This window comes from Nematostella vectensis, chromosome 4 (genome assembly GCF_932526225.1).
Source record: "Nematostella vectensis chromosome 4, jaNemVect1.1, whole genome shotgun sequence".
Classification (NCBI taxonomy): Eukaryota; Metazoa; Cnidaria; class Anthozoa; order Actiniaria; family Edwardsiidae; genus Nematostella; species Nematostella vectensis.
In genome coordinates this window covers 15,337,153-15,355,712 of record NC_064037.1, presented here as the reverse complement: position 1 = coordinate 15,355,712, position 18,560 = coordinate 15,337,153, and the positions used below count along the sequence as shown (strand labels likewise).

General features: G+C 39.3%; 3 protein-coding genes and 1 long non-coding RNA gene across 20 annotated transcripts in view; 3 read left to right on the top strand and 1 right to left on the bottom strand.

The window, feature by feature from the left end:
- Nucleotides 1–18,560, top strand: part of LOC5502244 (protein NLRC3-like) — a 50,783-nt gene that overhangs the window by 9,531 nt on the left and 22,692 nt on the right. For 2 of the 16 annotated variants that reach the window (XM_048726613.1, XM_048726614.1), the window contains exons 1-4: nucleotides 14,778–14,912; nucleotides 15,641–16,240; nucleotides 17,411–17,533; nucleotides 17,651–17,671. In XM_048726613.1, coding sequence (XP_048582570.1) covers nucleotides 15,646–16,240; nucleotides 17,411–17,533; nucleotides 17,651–17,671 — 739 coding nt within the window. In that variant the 5' untranslated portion in view covers nucleotides 14,778–14,912; nucleotides 15,641–15,645. Of the gene's footprint in view, nucleotides 1–14,776; nucleotides 14,913–15,640; nucleotides 16,241–17,410; nucleotides 17,534–17,650; nucleotides 17,715–17,818; nucleotides 17,992–18,490; nucleotides 18,516–18,560 lie in introns of those variants that run through there. The other 14 variants (XM_048726599.1, XM_048726597.1, XM_048726602.1 and 11 more) reach the window with 13 other exon arrangements.
- Nucleotides 1–18,560, top strand: part of LOC5516076 — a 68,035-nt gene that overhangs the window by 41,955 nt on the left and 7,520 nt on the right. The window lies entirely within an intron of this gene.
- Nucleotides 843–2,653, bottom strand: LOC116609775. The gene is made up of 3 exons (XR_007307585.1): nucleotides 2,515–2,653; nucleotides 1,891–1,949; nucleotides 843–1,087 (listed from the first exon to the last, which is right to left on the bottom strand). It is a non-coding gene; the product is annotated as an uncharacterized LOC116609775 (long non-coding RNA).
- LOC5502259 (ATP-binding cassette subfamily C member 4) lies at nucleotides 2,037–10,901 on the top strand. Of its 2 annotated transcripts, none has more exons than XM_048726627.1 (3): nucleotides 2,037–2,442; nucleotides 8,156–8,815; nucleotides 9,942–10,901. In XM_048726627.1, exons 2-3 carry the CDS (start codon nucleotides 8,426–8,428, stop codon nucleotides 10,167–10,169), a joined length of 618 nt encoding a protein of 205 aa, XP_048582584.1. In that variant the 5' UTR covers nucleotides 2,037–2,442; nucleotides 8,156–8,425; the 3' UTR covers nucleotides 10,170–10,901. The 2 variants fall into 2 exon arrangements, with proteins under 2 accessions (XP_048582584.1, XP_048582583.1); XM_048726626.1 differs by lacking the exon at nucleotides 2,037–2,442 and adding an exon at nucleotides 2,768–2,905.

Below are 18,560 nucleotides of genomic sequence, written 5' to 3'. Positions count from 1 at the left end.
AACTGGCATGGTTTGAATTTGGTCGTCCGATTCCCGCCGAAAACATCATACACAGGGTTCCCAACACGGATATAGGAAAAGGTGGAATACTAAAATACGGGCGGTATTTTATAGAAAGCGCCTTTTCACATTTTTATAAGGTAAATTAAATATGAGATAAATATATTGGGGACTCAAAAGGGAGGCATTTAATTACAACTATTCCCCTAAAGCACAGCCCAATACATTGAGAATTGAAATATACCTCAAAAAGTTTTATACAACAAAGAATTGCTTTTCGTGAATATTTCACAGGTAACCACCTAGTAACTTCTAATAGAAGTAAAAAAAAAAACACTCAATGTGTAACCCTTTCAGGGGTGGCGGTGTGGTCCCACATTGGTGGCAAGAGGTGTAAGATCTACCGTTGTTTTTACCTCGATCGATCCCTTACCGTGTCATTGAGACGAACAATCTCCACAGAAACATTGCGAAACTTTCTGTCATCTCCATATTCCGATCCGATCCTGGTTTTGTCAACGCCGAAACTACCCTTATAACATTGCACGTCGTTCTCAAAAGTCAAGGAGGGCGAGCACAGACGTTTTAAAATACATTTCAATGACAAGAATCATGCAGTTTTTTTCCAAGTAAGGAGTATATTATGTTATATGGAAGTGACTGAGTTTGGCAAAAAAAACGACAAATTTTGGCTAAACCTTCTTGATATGTGTGAAAAAAACCCACACACATCCACTCAAAGAAGTGGACGGGAGGGAAGGGGGGGGGGGGGGTTCCTTTTTGTAGTGCGGGGAGAGGCGCTATTTTCTGTAACCGAAAGTTGTGAGGGGGCGCTTTTTTTGTTAGGGGGAGGGAAAACGCCCTTCTGCCTCTCCCCTTCCTCCTGCCTTGTGTTACGACGAATGGCTTACGCTAAAAACAAAGGATGACTTGATTTGTTTAATGATGAGCGACTTATAAAAAAATAGCCTTAGCTTTGTGCTAGTTTTCATTGTCGATGACATCTCACATGGATCAGACTTCAGCTGGGCTTTACGTCATGGGTATCACTATCGTCTCGCTGGTTAAAGTGTTCGCGTCACATCACCTTCCCTGCTAGCAGAGGCCTCTTTTCTCTGTATTTGGATGAGCTGGAGTTCGCGAGGAAAAGATACCTCTGCCATGGGTCGCAAGTTCGTTTGATCAAACCGCCGTCCACGATCGTGGACGAGATCCAGAGCGCATGCTCCGTTCATTAATTACTGGCCACTATTTGAGCCCACAATGACTAGCGCATGCATGAAACGTATATCCGCTGCGGGATAATAAGCCCGCATTCGAAACGGCGTCCTCCGTAGAAATATCACGCGACGAATTATAAAAGAAGCCATTCAATGCCTTATCTTCATTCAGAATTTTCTCTCTTTTGACTAACGAGTCAATCTTCCGTTTACAGGTTTTGCATATTCTTCTGGGAATAGCTGATCTAAGTTTACCAAAAAGTTTTGTAACATTTTCTTCGAATCCAACTGTGCGATATTTACATTGAAGAAACTCGCCTGCCCAGATGTCTTGAAATTAATCCCACAAACAAGACAAAACTCTTCTTTGCTGCGTTTGTTGTCCAATCTTTTTAGTGACGTTTTAGGTGATTGAAATTGAACAGTTGTTTTCTTTTTTCGAAGAGGAGAGCTAACCGGAGTTTGATTCATGATTTCCGACTAAACCTATGCAAAGCATATTGACAGCTTTCGCGCGATGGTACGGGTTTTGGCACGTCGGTCGCTTATTAACGCTCACGCATGCGCAACAGAAACAGTTTCGACCCATGGCAGAGGTATCTTTTCCTCGCGAACTCCATCCCAGCGAAATACAGAGAAAAGAGGCCTCTGCTAGCAGGGAACACATCACCCTGATTATCAGTCGCTACTACAGGGCATGTGTGTACGAGTAGCGATCACTGGAGTCATCTACAAGCGAGTAAGGGAAAAATGCGGGATTCATTAAATCTAGGTTATGACACAAAATACTTCGACCAAAATAGAATTAAATGGATAGATTTTTCTTAAACAGAGCGATGTATGTTCGAACTAAATGTGTTTTGTTGAGAAAACCCTAGAGTAGCTCGTATTTTTATCCGTAAGCAAACAACTTGATGCGTAGGTGAACCGACTCTTGATGCATGGGCGCGCATACTTTTATAGACAAAGGCGATAAAACGACGTCGGCGTCGTATTATCGACGCCCACGTCGACGTAAACAACCTCCTCTCTTCCTCTTAATTCACCCTTGAAAGAGAAAACAAGAGTTGTACAAAGGACGGGCAATAGGGTGTAGATAATATCAATTTACTTTTTAAGTCTAAAATGAGGAAGAGTAAATAGCCACCCCAGCCATTAAAAATTCCCTGAATTTGCCCTTGAAGTAAACATTATGACATCGCAGATTTCATCCTCTAGTGAGGTAGGTGCTTAACGCGAGGTTATTAAGGATATTCCGAGATTTATTGAGTGATTTATCATTTTCTCACGTTACCTTGAACTTCAATTTCAGTTGCTGTACTTGAGTCGAGCAGGTATAGCGAGCATCAGTACTGGGAGCACAATAAACCTGGCCTCCAACGACTCCTTGCGCCTGGAGCGTGCTGTCCTCACACTGGTATCGTAGCTCTCTTCGAGATATCCGTAGCTTTGGTCTTACTAGTGGTCCTTATTGGCTGGCAGGCGTTGTCCGGGGTTTTATTTTACTTTATCGTAGCCGTGTACATCTCAGCTATGGCTGGTCAGCTATCAAAGCTTAAACGGAAGTCTTGTGCGCTTGCGGATGAGCCGTTAGGGATTATGGGTGAAATAATCGCAGGGATTCGTACGGTGAAGATGTTAGCACTCGAGTGGTTCTACCGGGATAAGGTGAACATGCTTAGAAGGTAAAGATATATGTATGCTGATGGTTTTACTATAACATTGTGCTTAGAAGGAAAAGATATATGTATGCTGATGGTTTTATTATAACACTGTGCTTAGAAGGTAAAGATATATGTATGCTGATGGTTTTACTATAACACTGTGCTTAGAAGGTAAAGATATATGTATGCTGATGGTTTTACTATAACACTGTGCTTAGAAGGTTAAGATATATGTATGCTGATGGTTTTACTATAACACTTAAGAAGGTAAAGATATATGTATGTTGATGGTTTTACTATAACACTGTGCTTAGAAGGTAAAGATATATGTATGTTGATGGTTTTACTATAACACTGTGCTTAGAAGGTAAAGATATATGTATGTTGATGGTTTTACTATAACACTGTGCTTAGAAGGTAAAGATTTATATGTATGCTGATGGTATGTACTATAACACTGTGCTTAGAAGGTAAAGATATATGTATGCTGATGGTTTTACTATAACACTGTGCTTAGAAGGTAAAGATATATGTATGCTGATGGTTTTACTATAACACTGTGCTTAGAAGGTTAAGATATATGTATGCTGATGGTTTTACTATAACACTTAAGAAGGTAAAGATATATGTATGTTGATGGTTTTACTATAACACTGTGCTTAGAAGGTAAAGATATATGTATGTTGATGGTTTTACTATAACACTGTGCTTAGAAGGTAAAGATATATGTATGCTGATGGTTTTACTATAACATTGTGCTTAGAAGGTAAAGATATATGTATGCTGATGGTTTTACTATAACACTGTGCTTAGAAGGTAAAGATATATGTATGTTGATGGTTTTACTATAACATTGTGCATAAAAGGTAAAGATATATGTATGCTGATGGTATGTACTATAACATTGTGCTTAGAAGGTTAAGATATATGTATGCTGATGGTTTTACTACAACACTGTGCTTAGAAGGTAAAGATATATGTATGCTGATGGTTTTACTATAACATTGTGCTTAGAAGGTAAAGATATATGTATGTTGATGGTTTTACTATAACATTGTGCATAAAAGGTAACGATATATGTATGCTGATGGTATGTACTATAACACTGTGCTTAGAAGGTTAAGATATATGTATGCTGATGGTTTTACTACAACACTGTGCTTAGAAGGTAAAGATATATGTATGCTGATGGTTTTACTACAACACTGTGCTTAGAAGGTAAAGATATATGTATGTTGATGGTTTTACTATAACACTGTGCTTAGAAGGAAAAGATATATGTATGCTGATGGTTTTACTATAACACTGTGCTTAGAAGGTAAAGATATATGTATGCTGATGGTTTTATTATAACACTGTGCTTAGAAGGTAAAGATATATGTATGTTGATGGTTTTACTATAACACTGTGCTTAGAAGGTTAAGATATATGTATGCTGATGGTTTTACTATAACACTGTGCTTAGAAGGTAAAGATATATGTATGCTGATGGTTTTACTATAACACTTAAGAAGGTAAAGATATATGTATGTTGATGGTTTTACTATAACACTGTGCTTAGAAGGTAAAGATATATGTATGTTGATGGTTTTACTATAACACTGTGCTTAGAAGGTAAAGATATATGTATGCTGATGGTTTTACTATAACATTGTGCTTAGAAGGTAAAGATATATGTATGCTGATGGTTTTACTATAACACTGTGCTTAGAAGGTAAAGATATATGTATGTTGATGGTTTTACTATAACATTGTGCATAAAAGGTAAAGATATATGTATGCTGATGGTATGTACTATAACATTGTGCTTAGAAGGTTAAGATATATGTATGCTGATGGTTTTACTACAACACTGTGCTTAGAAGGTAAAGATATATGTATGCTGATGGTTTTACTATAACATTGTGCTTAGAAGGTAAAGATATATGTATGTTGATGGTTTTACTATAACATTGTGCATAAAAGGTAACGATATATGTATGCTGATGGTATGTACTATAACACTGTGCTTAGAAGGTTAAGATATATGTATGCTGATGGTTTTACTACAACACTGTGCTTAGAAGGTAAAGATATATGTATGCTGATGGTTTTACTACAACACTGTGCTTAGAAGGTAAAGATATATGTATGTTGATGGTTTTACTATAACACTGTGCTTAGAAGGAAAAGATATATGTATGCTGATGGTTTTACTATAACACTGTGCTTAGAAGGTAAAGATATATGTATGCTGATGGTTTTATTATAACACTGTGCTTAGAAGGTAAAGATATATGTATGTTGATGGTTTTACTATAACACTGTGCTTAGAAGGTTAAGATATATGTATGCTGATGGTTTTACTATAACACTGTGCTTAGAAGGTAAAGATATATGTATGCTGATGGTTTTACTACAACACTGTGCTTAGAAGGTAAAGATATATGTATGCTGATGGTATGTACTATAACACTGTGCTTAGAAGGTAAAGATATATGTATGCTGATGGTTGTAATATAATATAACACTGTGCTTAGAAGGTGAAAATATATGTATGTTGATGGCGGTACTATAACATTGTGCATAAAAGGTAAAGATATGTTGATATGGTATGTTGATAGTGATACAAACTGTGATTTCTCCCAGACTTTTCTCCTCTCTGATATTCTTTTTTATTTTGCTTTTGCTTCCTTTCCTCCCTTTTCCATACTTATTTTCCGACTTGCATTTGTTATGTCTTCCCTTGCTTGCTTGCTTCCGTCAGCCCTTCCTTCTCCTTCCTTTTTCTTTCTCTCTTTCCATCCATTTTACCTACTTACTTTGCTAACATCCTTATTAATCCATCCGTCCCTTATTCTTTCATTCCTATACCCCCCCCCTTTCTCTTCCTTCCTCTCACAACCTTTCTTCCTGTTTCCCAACACTCTCCCTCCCTCGTCTTTTCTCCTCTTTCTGTTACCTTCATGTCCAAACAGTGTATATGTTTTTGCTCTTCATGAGAACTTATAAGTGTATGTCGCAGTAGCTGAGCGTACCTCATAATGCACATTTCTTGGTGTTTGTTCAAGGAAAGAGATGCGTTACATTCGTATAAAGAGTCTGGTACTGTCGAGTTTTTCCGCTCTGTACTTCACCTCCACATCAATCGCCACTTTATCTCCTCACTCCTCTACGCGGACGTGTCCCTATCCGTATTCAAGATCTTCACGCTAGTCATGACCTTAAACATTTTTCTGTCACCGTTTGCCTCACGGAATGTCTGCGAGGTTTGGCGGACGCTAAGGTAGCACTTCAACGAATTGAACGATTTCTGGTCACCACGAACGATAAACCAATCGGTACCCAGACACCGAGGTTTAGAAAGAAAAGTTTAACAAGGTGGATCTCACCCAACAAAACTTGTACTCTTCATAATAACTTATTCAAACGTAACAAGAATCCGTACTTTATTATGGGAAACAAAAGGATTAATGATGAGCCAGTACTTTTAAAAATGCGTCTAAATAATAACCCACAAAAAAAGACAGAACTGCGATGGTCGATATAAGGGATGTATCCGCTTGTTGGGCACACCAATGTGAAGACGATGATGTTACACTGAGGGGTATCAAGCTAAAAGCTGTTGGTGATGATTTAGTGATAATAACTGGCCCAGTAGGAGGAGGGAAGTCATCACTTCTGTTATCGATACTCGGTGAAATTCCTCTCATATCAGGGTCTATTTCAGTGCGGAGACGGATAGCATACGTCCCACAAATCCCATGGATATCCTCAGGAACTATACGCGAGAACATCACTTTTGGTAAACAAATGGAGGAGGAGAGGTATAACAAAGTATTGGAGGTTTGTGGCTTGGTTAGCGATCTTAGTCTCTTTCCTAGAGGTGACCTTACTGTGATTGGACAACGTGGTGCTAGCTTTAAGTGGTGGTCAGCAGTCTCGTGTTAGTTTGGCACGCGCAGTGTATGCCGATGTTGAAATCTATCTGCTGGATGACCCTTTCAGCTCACTTGACTCGAAGGTTGGACAGGATATTTTAAATGAGTGCATTCAGCGGGCGCTTTCCAACAAGCTCAAAATCTTAGTAACACATCAAATTAAATATTTCAATTTCGCGGACTGTGTTATCTTCCTCAGTCGTGGAAAAATAGGTCAAGGCATCTCAGCCCGAGGATGAGTTGAACACAGCCATTATTGGAAAGAGGAACGACAACGATACTGAAAGTGATTCGGATACTGCAAAAGATGACAAAAAACATGACGAGATTCCTAGCGATAGCGGAATATCTAAGCCATCAACTCACAGTGGTTCTTATCATGAACCGTGCATTGTTAATAATAGTGATGCTAGAAACAATCAGGAAATCATAAATAGTGGTGGACAAAGGATCAACGAGCACAAAGTTGATATCCACCATGAAAAGAGAAGTATCCAAAGCTATGACAACGAATGCTTTATCTTAGATGAACAAAAAGATCTGGTAAATACTTCTCTGACTTCTATCAACATTTCCAATGACGTCCGATTGAAGGAATCAAATTTGACACCATCAAACGAGGGCGAATGGGTACTACGGGTACAAAATAACGATTGTTTACACTATAAAACAAGGAATACAAAACACAGCGACGCAAAGGCTTCTCCTAACAAGAAGAGGTCAAATTACTTTGCTGAGATTGGAAGAGGTGAAAGAGCGTCTAAGATTCTTCTCCAGCTTCACCGTGCCGCTGGCAGGGAGCGCAACGATTCGTTTATTGAGCTTGGAGATGGCCCCATTAAGCTGGATCTGGCGGAAGACGACGAAGATTACCAATGCGGCTCCGTTGGATGGAGGGTGTACTGGTCGTATTTCCGCGCAGGCCTGCCTACGTCTGCACTTATATTTCCTTCTTGCTCAAGGGGAGTGCTAACGGCGGAAATCACCTTATGCACAGGCTCTTATGAGACGCCCTGGTAGTGAAATATCTAGAGGCAGTAGGAAAGGGGACAAACGTTGCACGTATTTCGGGAATACATGGAAAGGGAATAGCTAACTTTCACAATTTTACACCGTTTTCAAGAAAAAAGGTCTCAATAATCAGTTATAAGAGCAGGAAGAAAGCAAGCATTCCACATTGGTTCTTTCGGTCATATACTGGAAGCACCAATAATATATATACTCCTTAAAGGCCCAAGCAAGGAAAACTACCACGCGCAAATAGAAGATGCGCAAATGATGTTAACACAAAATATGTCCTAATTTATGATCATGTCTTCCCAATTTATATTGATGGCTTTTTAATTTTCAGTCTCCCTTATTGGTCCAAACTGGTGGCTTTCACGTCTATCCAGCATGCCACGCACATAGCAGAAAAGCAGCCTTACCCTCGGCATCTATGGTACTATTATCGGATGTACAGTCCTCTTCATAAGCACCCGTGCCTTTCTCTTCTTCAACGCAGCTCTGAACTCGTCGTGCAATCTTCATTACACAATGGTCACGGCTATCATCCGCCCTGTTCTTCGACACAAACCCAATTGGTCGGATACTCAACCGATTGTCTCGTGATATTGCGTGTATGGACGACCTTCTACCAAATGACGTCTACCGCTCGTTTTCTTTGTGCTTGTTCTCGCTGTCCGCCTTGATTCTTCCTGCGGGCACTAACGTTTGGTTGACCTTAGCTGTTGTGCCGCTAATTGGTATCTATGTCTATCTTGGGAGGTACTTTTTGCGCTCCTCACGAGAACTTAAGAGGCTTGAGTCAGTGAGATGCAGCCCGGTGTATTCGCATATCGCTGAAACAATTAACGGCATTGAAGTGGTACGCACTTCAAACATACGCACGGTGCGCAAGGCATTAGCAGTGATTACCCAGAATCCCGTGCTTTTCAGCGAAAGCCTTAGGGAGAATTTGGATCCTGATCATCGCTATGAGGACCAGGAGATCTGGACAGTGTTAAAAGAGGTATAAAGGATTACTTTTCCTTCTGATATTTTTACTTGTTCTTACTATGTTCTAAGTAGCGGATTTCAGGGGGGAGGGCGGAAAACGTTAGTGAAAACGGCAAACGTCGGTTGGCAAATGGCATCTCGACGAAAAAAAAAACATAAAAAGATAAATCGTTGCAAATTGTTATAGCCGAATTGGATGTATCGCGATGCTATTCACTGGACGGAAATCAAGCAAAGTTCGTGACAGAAAGCCAGGCCACTGACTAGGCGAAACAGGGCATGCATTTTGAATCAGAATGTTCTGACTGGTGGAACAGAAAAGCACTTTTCAACATTTTTTTAAAAGATAGCACATTAGGTGTGGTTGAAGCAATTTCTAATCCTAAGCTTTAAAATCACTGTGAGACCCCCTAATGGATAGCGAAAGCGTAAGAATTTTATAGCAGTTGGTTGAATTGAATGCCCTAAAAGATGCCCATAAGATATCGTCTACTTTTATGGAGAGCCCTCCCCCCTACCACTTGCTAGACGGAGCGCAACCGGAAAATTCATGCTAGCACATAAAATAATAAAATATATATCCTTAAAATCTGAAAAAAAATCGAGACAGCCTGTCAAAAAAGTCACCCCCACCCCCCCCCCCCCCCCCTTTCTAAATCATAGATTCGCCACTGCATTGGTCTGGTAATATTCTGCTGGATGCGGGAAAATATTGATAAAACATACCATAATCCATTAAAGACCATCAGCATTTGGCCCTGCGGTCGCTAGAGATTATTTACACCCATATTCCTACAAGTAATTAGTACCGATAAGAACTTATCGACTTTTCGGTCGCAGAACTGACCTCTGATATTCACAAAAATGTAGGAAGAAACCCCAGGAAAGCCTCTACACTATCTGCTGGTGTGGATCGGCCCTTTGTCTGCCTCGACACTTGAATTAAATATGTAAACATGCCACTGTAACTCATTTGTAACCTAAAGAAGGCAGATACTGGCCTTCCGAAATATCATTAAAAAACAAATATGCGTTGTTGAAAGTTCTTATTTGCTACCGCTATTGCAATGGCATGTTTTTTTAAATGGCTTACATGCTTGTTAATGAGATGATTAATATCCTTCACCTTGTTATTACAGGTACAACTTGTAAGCTTTGTACAGAGGCTGCCCGACGCTCTGTATTACCAAGTAGGGGAGGGAGGGACAAATTTTAGTGTCGGTCAACGGCAGCTCCTGTGTCTTGCACGCGCACTTCTGCAGAAATGCAAGATCCTAGTGCTGGACGAAGCGACTGCTAATGTGGACTACAGGACAGATAGACTTATACAAGAGGTAATGTGCCTAAGAAAGCATAACGTCTTCTGAACTTCAGCTGTTTTAGCATCGGCTGTTCAATATAGAATGAAACAGGGGCAAAGGAGTAGCTGACTTGGGCACTATAAGAATGTCGTTGGTATATGGTCTACACCATATTCCCATACCACAGGGTAACATGAAACAATGCATGTGAAGATAAAGAACAATAATGTACATGTCAATTGGCCTAGTCCCAAGCAGTTTAAATACCTTTAAGAACAGGTTTTCCTGTGGATGGTAAAAGTGTGACGTCACAGGAAACCATCTTTCCGGGCGAGCTCGTCCCAGACTTCAAGCTGTCTCACGGTTCATTGATAAAGACAGGAAACCCAGTCGGAATGCCTAGGGCTATGCTGCTTATGTCAATATGGCATTACTGTTTGAAGGATTTAGACTCAAGGCTAAATCACAATCGCAAATAAAATAATCTCTTACGAAGCCAGGAAGAATAAAGGTCTGTTTGCAAGTATGATGAAAAATAGCACCCATGAGAACATGGGGATAAGTGAGGAGTGAGAACAAAGGACAAATACTTGAACTTAAGACATCATGTGACTCAGGTTGGAGCCCTAAACGAGAACTTGAAAAAAGGGTGGGTACTTCAACTGAAAAAAATGTACAGTATAAAATGTATTTCTTTTCCCACCACACATTAGAAAGATAGTATGCCAAAATATATAAGACAGTGAAGAGATCAATTGCAAATATATGTATAGTAAAATAAAGTTTTCTAAAAAACAAGTGTGTTATTTTTCTTGGTAAACTTTTCGACTAATAATATGCCTAGCCAAGAATTAGAGTAAGGATGAATAACACATAATATTTGTAATAGCTTTTTGATGGGCAGCATTAAGAATGAGAAGGTATATTGAATTGTGTGTACAATGATATAGAAGCGAAAATCAAAATATAACTTTCATTTTATCTTATCTATAACATTTTAAAACAAAATTTTACAAAAAAGTTTGAACACCATGTGGAATCTAAAAAACTAAAAGGCATTTTTAAGAATGACCCAGTAACAAAATGGTAAAACCTGAGGTCTACATATAAATCTTGTGATTACTGTATTAAAATGACTAAAACATTATCTAAAATAGATACAGATCCTGTACCTATTTTATGATTGTTTAAGCTTTTGTTTAACTTTCATTTTATCATATGTGTACAACCAACAACATTTTACAAAAAAGTTTGAACTCCATGTGGAATCTAAAATGCATTTGAATGACTCAGTAACAAAATGGTAGAACCTGAGGTCTATATAAATCTTGTGATAACTGTAAAATATCTAAAATAGATACAGATTCTGTACCTTATGATTGTTCAAGCATGATTGTTACAAGCATGGTCAAGGATGCCGCATCCCAGGTATGGTTTAAGGTTCGGGTGGTTGAGATCACCCTCACTACCCTCTTGCCCATCACTTGACGGTCCAGTAGTACGAACACACGCAACGAGGCTGCTTGGTACCTGGTTTAAACAGCATTCTGGGTACATCAGCCCATTCACGCTGGATACCAGCACTGAAAAAAGATTTTTCATCATTTTTTATTAGCAAATAAAAATAATTCAAAACTATTGAGTTAATTTGCTTTGGACAAGAAATGTTCAGGACTTTGAATTTAATGCTCAAACTTCTGTAATATCCCACAAACAAACTAATACAAATAGTTGATACTTGGAATGCCAGCTAACCATTCTGTTTTTAGAGTAATTTTTAACTTCAGCTCAGTGCTAATTTATTTTCCTACTTTCACTGTGCCTATACATATATATATATATAAAATGATGGTTAAAGGCTTTCATAGAAAGTGCTCAATACTCGAAAGTAGAGCGGTGTATAGTGTTGGTTTGAGAAAAATACAAACTACATAGCTTTCCCTACAGGTCTGTTTCGTGGTTGCCCACTCATCACTCACCTGATGAGTGGGCAACCACGAAACAGACCTGTAGGGAAACCTATGTAGTTTGTATTTTTCTCAAACCAACTATATATATATATATATATATAGTATATATATATATATATATAAGATATCTTATATATATATATATAAGATACGAGGCGATCTTGTTGATGAGTTTGCTAGAGAGCTCTGCTAGGACAGGGGTAAAGTTTGTCTATTGTGTAATCCCAGAAAATACCCCCCTCTCATTGAGGGGATTGGAAATTCCAGGGGGATGGGGGTTTCAAACGCCCAGGAATTTCCAGAGGGGAGGGGGGGTGTAAAATGCCCTTTTACCTTAACAGTTACTGCATTTATTTTTTTCCAGGGGGTGAGAAATTCTCGAGGGGTGGGGGGTCATACCTCCGACCCCCTCAATAGGAGGGGGGTATGGATATTTTCTGGAACTACACATTTATGCTCGCTCACGCTCTATTTCACATGCCCTTTTAAGTGCTCAAGCGCAACTTAAAATTATCTTTATTATTTTGGTTCTTGAAGGTCTTTGTAAACACGATATCACGAGATTTATTTGTGTCTATTAAAAACTTTCAAACATGTAGAGACTTTTATTATCTAGTTTTGAGATCATTAGTAATAGCGTTCTTATCAAATTCTCTCGTCATCTACAATTTTCGGCAGTGTTTAGGGGAGTTGAAAATTCAGATTTGGAGGTTGACTTGTTTAAGCGAAACAAGTGGCAATTGTTCAATTGAAATCTCTCGATAGTCATTCGCCAACACACTATCCACTAAGTTACACACCCAAGCGCATCATCTATGTTCAGGGTTCACCACATTGAGGGAATAATAATTGCCTTTTCGTGATTGCCTTATCATCGCGTGATATTGTAATACGCCAAATCCACTCTAAACCTATAGTTAAATTCCGAAATACCCTGCCACATAATCATGTTTTAAAATATATCAATAGCTCCCTCTTTTCATAAAGCTTTTTTATAAAATTGTAAAATTGTTTTGTAAAAGATGTGGCAGTTTATCCTGAAGCTGCTCCTAATGCATCTGTTAATTGAAACCACGGCACCCCGACCCCCGGGAAATAGCGGGGAAAGCAACATTCATCTGGTGTGAAATATGCGTTACTTTCCCGGCTACCGGGGCCTGTGACGCTGTTAAAAAAACCCGATACATGGCCCCAGTGTTTTCCGATAAGGTCCCACCATAGAAAGCCATACGTTCCTTTGAGCTGCTATGTTCAGTGAACTAAACTTCGGCGGGAAAAAGCGTATACATGCTACACCCACTTCCGGGCCCTCTCTAGTATTTTCAGCGCAGGCTACCCCAAATTTAAAAATAAACAGACATCGATAGATAGAGAGTAAACTATATTTTTTTCAGTCAATACTTTCAGAGATTTAGATTTGCAAGCAAGTATCTTTGTTAAAAAATTATAATTTGAATACGCCGGGGAAAAAACGGGGACGCAACTTCCAGTTCAGCGTTAATTCCCCCTTCCCTTCCCCCAGGCCCCCTTTCCCGGCCTGTTGATGGCTTCTGTTAAATCCCCTTCCCCCCGGTGGACTACAGCTGTTAAATAGGTGTTAAATCCCCCGCATGACCGCGTTACCTCCCCGGTATGTCCCGGGGGTCGGGGGGCCGGGCTGTCAATTGACTTGTGCATAACACATCAATAAGTACCTCTCTTAAGGATTAAAAAAACTGTCTCATTGTTTTGAGTTCACTTTTGAGGAGTTTTAATTGCTTGATTTCCCAGTATGCACTTCAAAACAAATTCTTAAAAGCTTGAAGAGCTATGAAATATTGCGCGTTGAATTAATTAAAAAATCGATAAAAATGAATAAAAAATTCGGGTAAGTCACATTGATAAAATCAATTGATAATCAAGTCAATTTAATCGGTATAAATCGATACGATTTCACAGGGAGCTCACCTCTACGTTGTTGCTGCGTTGTTGTTGATTTAGTGCGTGTGTCCATTTTGTCTACTCTTTCGGCGCCCGGTGCTTTCTGGCGCTCTCTCGTTAGCGGTCTAACGGCCGTCTCTACTGCGAAATGGTTCCGTGTCAGCTCCATGATGCTTTGCACGCAGACTCACACTTTCTAATATGGCGGACGCTTCAAGCTGACTGACGGGGGCGAGAGCAGAAAGGGCCAGTGACGTCATAGCCATGTAGAGCGTGATAAGGCCCGCCGAGAAGCAAAGGGACGAGGCTACTAGCGGCAGAAAAGAGTTTCATCCCTTGTCTCTTTTTACTAAGTATGCCGTGACACGGAAGCCATTTCGCAGTCGAGACGGCCGTTAGACCGCTAACCAATAAGAGAGCGCCAGAAAGCACCGGGCGCCGAAAAAGTAGACAAAACACACACACGCACTAAATCAACAACAATGCAAACCTAAAAAAAAACAACTCTAACTTTATTCAAACCGTAGAGGTGAGCTCCCTGTGCGATTTATAGATGAAATGCGCCGAATCAATCAGATAATAATTGATATAAATTCAACGGGAAAATTTGAATAGGTATCAATTGTTATCAATTGCAGAAAATAGTTGAAAACCATTTAATAAATTTATTTAAACTGTTATCAAATTTATCAATTGCCTTTCGATTACCAATTTTTATCATTTTAGCGCTGTATATGTGAACTCCAGAAGCTTGGGTTGCCTGTGTTACTAGAAGCAGTAGTGGTCACTAGTCTCCCGCTGTACAGCCACACCTTCAGTCTTCTTTCCCTGCGTAGTTCATCTCACACACAGCAGTGATTTATGATCGCTATATAAATATGCGTGCGCCCGAGTAAAGGGCTGAAGCCTTATTAGACCGGTAAGTGAACCTTATAAAGACATTAATGAGTGCTTTCTCGAGTAAAACATGGTTTGTTTTCGGTAAAACCACGATCATCGCGTCTATGTGAAGTGATGTGTGTCAAACATTCTGTAAGTTGAGATGTCTTTTGCTGGCTCGTTTTGGCCGTAATCTCAGGTTATACGCCATATTTTCATACATCAACGTGTTTGTAAGCTAATTTATCACATGTATTGTGCGTTGTTGTGCATTGTGACTGATTTTTCACGTGTTTGTACGATATGTGTGCATGCTATTTCCGCTTTCGCTTTGAAACGAGTTAGGCAAAAGAACGCGATGCAAATTTTTGGTGCCAACTAAACTAAACTAATAACGGTTTCTCTCGCTTTTAAACTCTCGCATCAAACACACCCCACGAAAAAGAATACCTATATCTGAGTTTTAATTTGCCATCAAGATCGTGTTGATCAGTAATAAAGCATTTCATGAGTTTCAGCCAAACGCAGCCCGGGGAACCGAGACGATCGTTGTTCTTCGCTTTTAGATCTAGATGGGTCTTGTCCCTGTTTACTGGAGTTTAAAGAATGGCTTAGAAATTATTTGCCAATTTCAAACCATACCAATTCACAGAATTACTGCTTCCCACAATGCATTTTTCTCTACCCACTCCCATGTAGTGCTTTATTTTCTAGACTTCTTTCAGTAAAAGGTTATACAGACTTGAGCAATAAATATCTTTCTCTCAGGAAATATGGCCTCTGACTCCCCCCGCGAGAACTTCCTGCGCCTTTTGCAACTGCTGATAGAGGGGGGTACGACAGCACTGAGAACATACTTTGATGCCATTCACCCCCCTGCCACCCTTGCAGGGGTTCTCGCCGCCAAGCACAGTCAACTCCAAAACTTGTACAAGAAAGGCATCATAAATTCTTCCCAATGGCCATTACTCTACCCTCCAAGTGGAAATTCTGACTCTAAGCTATTTGATATAACTCTGCTGACCATGTTACTAAGAAATATCTGTGGAATCCTGACTCCCACTGATCCATTCTGGAGTACTTATCCACCTGACACAGATAACTCTGATGAGGCTCATTTAGTGAGGATACGGATGTTGAGAAATGAATTTGGCCATCGCACCACTATCACTATCAATGATTCTGACTTTGAGGCCTATTGGCAGAAGATCTCAGATGCACTGGTTTCCCTTGGGGCTGATAGGGCCGAGATTGATGATATGAAAACAAGGCCCCTGGGAACCAAGGATTATCATGGGACTCTTCAAAGATGGATTCACTGTGACTTACAAGAGCTGAAAATGGAATCTGAAAAAGTGCAGAAAATGGGTATGTAAGGCCTAGTGCAAGGGGCAGGTGCTGTCTGGAAAGGAAACTTTGTCTAACCTTATCAATATACTAAGATACACAAAGCATAAATTATGTTCAAAAAATTATTCGTTTTCGGTGTATTTTGAAATTGGGTTTGCACCATTGAAAATTGATTGGTATTATTGATAGAATTATAAATTATCTCTCAAGGTAAATCCCTTGAAATAGTTCTACAACCCAGAATTTTTTTAAACTTGACATGAACAATTTTGAAGTTAAGGGCTTTCAAAAAATGTAATAAAAAATGGGGGTACTGACCTCGTTTTCACAACAGAGTCGATGCATTTTTACTGATCGCGTGAGGAAAAATCCCAACTTTTAGTTTTCAAAACTAGTGCCTATAGTCTTTAGAAAATTAAGTTCTGTTGGTCAAGCTACAAAAATCCGACCTCCCAAACAATAACTCATAGTAGCTAACGTTCAAAACAAATCACGATCGCACTAAAAGACACTGTTTTTGCCACTATTTATACGTTAAAAAGCGCCATTTTGAAGTATTTTTACGGCTTTTTTATTTAACTATTTGAGCAAATAAAAAATGGGGGTAACCAACATTTCTCTGTCAAAGAGATTTTAAGTAAAAAACGCTTGCCTTTTGCTTCGTTTCCTTGTACAACTGTGGCGCACACATATTCAAACATACAGCATGCGCCACTATGTGCAGAAGGGGTGCGCAGTGCAATTCAAGGGAATTACCTTAATTTTTGTCAGGTTATAGTTTCATACACCTTGAGTAAAATAAAAAAAAAACTCTCTTTTGTATCCTTGGAATAAAGAAAGGTTTAAAGATGGTATAGTTGGGAACTGTGAAATCTGCACTCTTAGCTAGGCATGCTACCCCTGAAAGATTTAGAAAGCTTGGAAATGCTGGAAATTGCTATTTTCTGCATCTCATTCTTTGTAGTGTCACCATTCTCTTTTCTAACTCAACAATCAGTTGTTGTTATAAACACTACTTGGCAGCTCACGGAGAGGGGAGGGGGGGGGTAAGCACCACCTTCTAAACCTATTACTTTACAAGTGTCTGTCTGTCTCCCTCCCCCATCTGTCTTTTGCCGACTGCTGGCTAAATTGAAGTGTCCTGCCCCGGTCAATTTTCTCACAGAAAGTCATTGTTTTTGTTCAAAGCTACTGGGGATATTCAACAGCACATTTCTGAACTGTCAGCGGAAGTCACACGTAAAAGTGATTTGAAAGAAAGTACAGAAAAGATTGTGTCTGCAATAGCTTCACTCCAAGTTGAATCTCCAAGTAAGTGTATCAGTGTTCTCCCTTTTTCTGTTCACATGTTTATCATTGATGTAGAATTTATTGTAGACTATTGTACTCTGTTTCCGTCAGTGTGTTAACAGCAAGGTGTTGTTTCAGGTCGGAAGATAGAGAGCAAAGATGCGGCCACTATAACTGAGGAAGAAAAGGCTGCAACTATGAGGTAAATCATCAAAAGGTTTGGTGTATTATAATACTATAATGAAATAATTCTTGTTAGGTTGAAAATTCAAAATGTATCTCAAGTTGTACTCATAATTATTTTAGCACAAGCATGTGTCAGCAGAGAAAGGTTGGAGATTCATTTGTAGTTACTCAAGACAGACATCATGACCTCATGGCTAGCTCAGTTGTAGTAGTTGATATAACAGCCTGGACTTGTACTTTACTATTCAGACCCAGCTTAGCATCAGAGGATATGGAGCTTCCAAAGAAAAAAGGTACAATATATGAAATTCATAAAAATGATATATTTGTTTGCTGACATAGAATTGGGGAATGATTTTAAAAAAAAACCTGCACCATTTTACACGATTTTACATACAAAAAAAATTATATAAGGGCGAGGCCTGAAACCAAAAGTTGTGAAGAAGAGATGTCGGACTCTAAAATATAGTAATGATGAACTTGACTGGATCATCAACTCGGTAAAGGAGGGCAACTTCATTTTCTAGACTTTTTTGTTTATTAATGTCGTAAGGGCGGGGGCTTTGAAAATTTTTGGGTTCTGAAAGGGGTGGCCAGCGAAAAAAATGTTTACAATAAAAGAAGGGCTCTCACATTTTTAGGTGTCTTGAGGAAAAATCTTCGCTCCCCCTTGGTGTATTTAATGAACAATCCCTTAATCAAGATTATTCTGATTACCCATTTCCCATCTGTATGTTACCAGGTCTGCCATTATTTAGTAAATAAACCCCTTCTGGCGGCTGTGATCTCGGCGGATAATGTCCAAGGATGAGAAATGGTACGAAAAATAAACAGTTGGCCAAGAAGCGAAGATATCACAGTG

Bases quoted from the DNA above. Each gene is read 5' to 3' on its own strand.
- LOC5502259 (XM_048726627.1), top strand. From the start codon at position 8,426: ATGGACGACCTTCTACCAAATGACGTCTACCGCTCGTTTTCTTTGTGC. The intron at 8,816-9,941 runs GTATAAAGGATT...TTGTTATTACAG, and splicing joins TCTGGACAGTGTTAAAAGAG to GTACAACTTGTAAGCTTTGT.